Source organism: Molothrus ater, chromosome 4 (genome assembly GCF_012460135.2).
Source record: "Molothrus ater isolate BHLD 08-10-18 breed brown headed cowbird chromosome 4, BPBGC_Mater_1.1, whole genome shotgun sequence".
NCBI classification, from domain to species: domain Eukaryota; kingdom Metazoa; phylum Chordata; class Aves; order Passeriformes; family Icteridae; genus Molothrus; species Molothrus ater.
In genome coordinates, this window is record NC_050481.2 from 18,999,788 (window position 1) to 19,005,787 (window position 6,000).

The 6,000-nt window shown below is 53.7% G+C and overlaps 1 protein-coding gene across 1 annotated transcript in view; it reads right to left on the minus strand.

Moving 5' to 3' along the window:
* IGFBP7 (insulin like growth factor binding protein 7) overlaps positions 1 to 5,722 on the minus strand; it is a 15,622-nt gene extending 9,900 nt beyond the window's left edge. The window contains exon 1 of the mRNA XM_036381542.2: positions 5,078 to 5,722. Coding sequence (XP_036237435.2) covers positions 5,078 to 5,702 — 625 coding nt within the window. The 5' untranslated portion in view covers positions 5,703 to 5,722. The remainder of the gene's footprint in view (positions 1 to 5,077) is intronic.
* Positions 5,723 to 6,000: the final 278 nt, after the last annotated feature.

Below are 6,000 nucleotides of genomic sequence, written 5' to 3' on the forward strand. Positions count from 1 at the left end.
TTCCTTTGCAGTGGAAGGCAGCAGGTAGCAGGCCACCACTGCAAGACCCCCCACTCCCACCTGATGAAGAAACTCAAACCAGATTCCCAGGAAAATCAGGGAACTTGGTTCATTTCCAACCAAGATAGCTTAGCAAAAAGTCTTCTAAATCTTCCCCCAGCAAAGACAAAACCACTCATGAAATGTGTATATTCTTCTAAGTCCCTTAAAATCCAGAAAAGGAAGAATGGAGGTAAAGAACTAAAGCAATCTGAGCCTCTTGTTAAGAAATCTAGAAGAATTTCTCGCAAAATGTGCCTGGCTATGAACTATGCTTTGTGGTGTCTAGAGTTGGGGGCCTTTGTACTTAAGGCAGCTGTATCAGGAGAAGATGAGCTAATCTCAGTGATAACAGCAGTCTGCCATTTCCCACAAGCTTTTTTTCCCAAACTCCTGTTTTTGCTCTACTCTGGTGGTGGATTAAAAAAATAAAACAAACCACCCTCAAAACTATGATATTTCTGGCAAAGCCTCAACAGCTGAATTTGGATGGAATGAGCCAACAGATGTTTCATGTTTCTTGTTTTGAAGTTGACCTGTGGGAACCTGGCACTTCTTTGTTTGCAGCACAGATGAACCTTCATGGAAGAGTGAAGCATCAGCAAAGCAAAACCAGTGATGGGGTAAATTGGCAGGAATTTGGAGGGGAGATATATCTGCCCCTGGGGCTGCCAGTCTCCACAAGAGCCTGGCAGTCACAATCCTACATCCATCAGCCTGTTTTTTTTTAAACCCTATGGACAGCCAAGAAACCTCATACCCACCTTCTTCTGTGCCCCAGAGCTGGTGTGTGGCACCTTAGCAAAAAAAAATCCCTTCCATGAGGGTTGTCTGGGCTTCTGGGAAGCCAAAAAGATACCTCTCTGAGGGGTCAGCACAGCTCCAGTGACTGGGCTCTCCTTGCTGGTGAGATTTAGACAAGTTTAATGCTGGTTATAGTCCCTTGTAATAGAATATCTTCTGGGTCTGCTGTTTATCTGTGGGAGGGATCCTGTGAGCCCTCATAATCACAAGGAAAAGCCCTGCATGTTCCCAGTGCTGGAAAAACACTTTCATGGAGCCACAGAGTTTTAAACCACATTCAGATGATTAGAAATAAAGCAGACTGCTTGGCAAGCCAGCAAATTGACCCTTCACACAGAGAGGCCCTGAGCTTCTACCCCCAGGAGGCCTTTGTAGGTAGGTACAAAGCAGCACCAGCTCCCCTGAGAGTGAAACAATGTCCTCTGAAGACTGCTGAGAGCTGCTTTGTGGCACACTGCATTTGAGCAAGCACAAGAGTCTGGCTTCCACCAAGAGAGAAGGGAGCATAACACAAAGAGAAAGTCTTGACTGACAACAGAAAAACAACCTGGACACCTCAACCCTGCTGGAACAAGCATTAGGGACTTCAAACCACATAAAGAGGCAACTTTGGCAGTATTTCCAGCAGTCACGTCTCTCAAAGCAGGTATCTGCTGGCAGCTAATGATAAGAAAGACTCAGGGGTACTTGTCCCTTCTTGCATTGGTTAGGCAACAAGTCAGTGCCTGGTATTTTTCAGCTCAGAGATCATCATCAGGAATCCTGTTGGCTTTTTCTTTTTAATAGGGGCTGGTGCTTTGAGGTTATTTTTCTGCCTGGCTTGAGCTGAGCCATGCAAGCCTAATTCTTTATGCCAGCTGGCTTTGCATGGCAGTGGGCACCACAGTCCTCCGGCCCCAGGTCCTAGCTGGCTGCAAACAGCCTCAGTGTGTGCACTGCAAACTGAATTTCAGCCTACATTCCTGAAGCCACCACCTCCCTAAGAGGCACTCGTGAACATCTGTGCACAGCTGTGTGACAGCAGTGACAGAGCAGAGGGCAGCTCCCCAGCTGGCAGAGCAGCCTCCCCCACTGCCAAGGGGCCACCAGGGGAGGCACCCCACACTGCCTGTACCTGCCCCACCAGCAGGCTTCTGCTTTGTGTCTGACCTGCCCTGCCTGCAAGACCTGGAGGCACACCTGAGCTGCATTTTCATGGGCAGAGAGCAAACAGACAATCTGTTTAAGGCAATGTTGGAAAGCAGATGGAAAACCTCACAGCATCCACCTCCTGCATCCTCAGCATGTGATTAGCTACAAAGAGGCTGCTGGGACACACAGGTAGAGGTGGGATGCAGGCAGTGGTGCCCTGACAGGGAGCAGGGCAAACCAGAGCCAGCTCTGAGTGCAATTGTGAGGTAAAGCAGGAGCCCAGCCAGTAGGGAGCACCATGGCATCAATGCTCCCCCAGAGCAAAAAGGCAGGCAGCTTTTTCTGCTGGCACAGCACCAGGAGCAGCCAGGCCGCTTCAAGGAGTTGCCAATCAAGTAGGATGCCTCTTCCAGACATCCCCAACAGTCCTGCCCACATAAAACCCACTCCAGAAAGGACCAGCTGGACCCCTCCATCTGCCAAGTGCAGGTAGAGCAAGGGTTATTTCTGTCCTTTCAAACTCTTCTCAACTCTGTCTTCCTTTGTCCTCCAGCAGGAAGTTCTGGCTGCTGCAGAATTACCTTCTTCTGCATGGCTTCATGATTTCTGTACAAAACACAGACATCACACCTGAGAGGTCTGGGAAACAATCAAGGACAAGGTCAAGGTGAATTCTGCAGGGCTGAGAACGTGCTCATTCCTTTTGCTATTTAATATCAAAGAAATATTCAACAGGATGTGCAAAACAACTCTTCCCCCTTCAGCTCCATTTGAACAAAAAAAAATTTAAAAATCCCAAGAGCAATCAAACACAGTTAGGACTCACTGCTGAAAACATTTTTCTGGATCTCTTTTTAGATACTATCTTGATAGGCTGCTCTCTCTTGGACTGAAAGGAATGTGTGAGGGCATGCAGACACCTCAGAGCCCATCTACCACAAGCAGGAAGCCCAAGTGCTCTGTCACCCAAGGACTTCTTTCTGTGCAAAAACTGTCACGAAAATGACTGATCCTGCCTGTTTGTGGTCTCCCTGTGCTGGATCCCACCCTAGATAGTGCCTTAAGGAGATCGCATCTGTTTGTGGTGGGAAATGGCAAAAACCAGAACTTCCACTAATTGACTACCACAGTATTCAGGTCCTTCTAGAAACCTGGAAAAGTGTCATCTCCTCTCTGGAAAGATACTGGAAAAGGCTCTATCCTGTCAGGCTGATAGGATGGATGTTCTCTCCTATCAGTGTTTCAAAATCCATGGGAAGATTACAACTCCCCGCCCTTCCCACCCAATGCTCCTAACTGCCTGGAGGCCCTGAGGGATAGAGAAATACTTCCAGCTGTCTCTAGCATGGTTGTTGGATGAGTCCCTGCCCCTGTGGCAAGCCACAGAGCAGTGCATAACCCCAGAAGGCCCACGGCACAAGGAGGGCTCATGCAGCTGAGGGAAATCTCTCAGGGGTCAGTTGTGACACCGCTGCTGAGCAGCCCATTTCCATCCTGCTCCCTTCCCTGGGATCTCAGGGCTCTCCCAGCAGCAGAAGCCAAAAGAAGAATGGGTCTCCTGAATGATGGAGGACAGAACATTGCTCTGCACCACATGCTCCAGGGAAATTCCTGAACAGGTAACAGCCCGCAAAGGTGTCTTGCTGCAGATCTTCACACCTGGAGAGACCTTCTCCAAGAAAGGGATGCAGCTTGTGCATGGAATGGCTGTCCCACTCTGAGACCCAGTGTTTGCACTGACCTCATCAAACTCTGTCTCCATAGTCTGGACCAAAGCCCTACCAGGTCAAACCAGCATCCAGTCTGGGACAGACACCAGGAAGTGCAGCCAGGGGTTGGGACAGTATCTTAGAAGTATCAATACCTGCTTTGCAATGAACTCTCATATTACTGTGGGCAAGACAAGTGAGAACACAGCCTTCTTCTCAAGTGCACACCTGAAGCATGAAACCTTTCAAACCCATCTGCTCACTTGTCTGGGCTGGCAGAGCCAAGAAGCAGCACACATTTTAGGACTCCTGAAGCCTAAAATGGGCAGGAAAGGCTCTTTCCAAATACTAGACATAGGCACAGACTGAGGCCATTCTCATCTCATTCCACATTGCCCTGAAGGCTGAAACTCCTTCCCTTCAAGAGTTAATTCTGTACCACACTGTTTCTGGCTAATATGTAAGCCTAATGCTTTGGACAAGGTTTGTGAAAAGCCACACAGGGCATTTAATGGGCGACGTCAAAGCGCATAACTCAATCCTCACCCAGTCTTTCATGCCTGCCTTGGGAGTTTCAGAAACGTTTTTTTTGCAAAATACTTGGCCTCAGTTATGAGAAGCAAGAGAAGGAGGAGGTGGAGGTTGTGACCTGCAGATACTGTGTTTATGAGAACACTCCTCCACCAAAACAGCACTGGCGCTGCAATCTTGTCCTTGAGATGTTTAGTATATGGATTGCACGCTATGTCTTACTCCTCCCTCCCGCCCGGCAAAAACTACTCTCAGAGGCCAGAATTTCTAGTGGAGGCTCCACAGCAGGACAATTTCTTCCTTGAGCACCATCCCTAAGAAAAAGCTTGGGATGAACCAAGCTCCTGGTCGAACATGCTGCAAGTGCAAACCGCTACGTGCAGCGGACAGTAGAGTCACTGTTTTCATTTAGAACCAAAGCGAGCCAGTGAATGTTGGCTCTTAATTTCTGGGGCTTTCACATCCATTTAATCATTTCCTTTCCTCTCTGCTTGCAACCATCCCGGGCAGAACACTCCCCTGGACAGCTCACCCCTTTTGTTCCATCTCGCAGCAGCCCAAATTGCAAGCTTCAGGCAAAGTATGAAAAGTGAGGGAGTGTAGTTCCAGCACCGCTGGAAGCCAGCAGTGAGCGCCCAAGTTCCTCTGCGTTTCTGCGCCTGGTCCGAAGCGTTACTCCAAGTTTAGGCAGCGCCTTTCGACTGGGACTCTCCAGTCCATTTAAGGTGGGTCTGAAACCACGTCCATTTTACAAAGAAGCGCCCCGACGGGATAAATCGGCCCGAAGCGCGGGGTTTGCCCGGTGAGAGCGGGCAGCGGCGCGGCCATCCCGTCCCGCCCCCGCCCCGCGGCGCGCCCCGCACCTTGCTCGCAGGCTCCCTTGCTGCGCTGGCTGATGGCGGGCTCGCCGCGGCTCTGTGCGCGCAGGCTGGCGGCGCGGAGCTGGCAGCCGCTGCCGTACGTCAGCCCGTCGCTGCCGCACACCGGGTAGCGGCTCTTGCAGAGGCACACGCCGGGCGGCCCGGCGGGGGCGGCGGCGGCAGCGACGGGGACCGGGCCGCCCTTGGCCTTGCGGCGCTGCCGGCTCTTCACGCACTCGAGGCCGGGGGCGCAGCGTCCCCCCGCAGCTCCGCCGCACGCCTCGCCCTCGCCGCGCCCGCACTGCCAGCAGCAGCCGCAGGTGTCCCGCACCCGGCCCAGCGGGCAGCCCCGCGCCGGCAGCGCCGGGCACCGCGCCGCATCGCAGGGCCCGCAGCCGCCCGCCGCCGCCGCCGCCGCCGCAGCCGCCGTGCCCGGGGCGGGCACCGCCAGCGCCGCCAGCAGCAGCGGCAGGAGCAGCAGCGGCATCGCGGAGGGCGGCATGGCGGCACGGCCCGCCCGCCCGCCGCAGCCGCTTAAGCCGCGGCGGGGAAACCCCTCCCCGGCGGCGCCGCCCCGGCCCCGGTCACGGCCACGGCCACGGCCACGGCAGCGGGGCACCGCCGCCATCCCGCGGCCGCCCACACTCCGCGCCGCCGGCTGAGCCCTTGGTGCGCGGTGCTTCCCGGCTGCCCGCACTCGGCATCGCGGCTGTTCCCTCGTCTACTTCCAGCAGCAAGAGAGCCCTGGGAGGGGCTGGCAGCCGGCTGAACGCCAGCCAGCTGTGCCCGGGCCGACAAGAAGGCCAATGGCATCCTGGCCTCGGTCAGTAAGGGTGGCCAGGAGCAGGGCAGAGATTGTGCCCCTGTACTCGGCACCTGGAGTGCTGTGCTCAGTTCTGGGGCCCTGACTACAAGAAGGACATTGA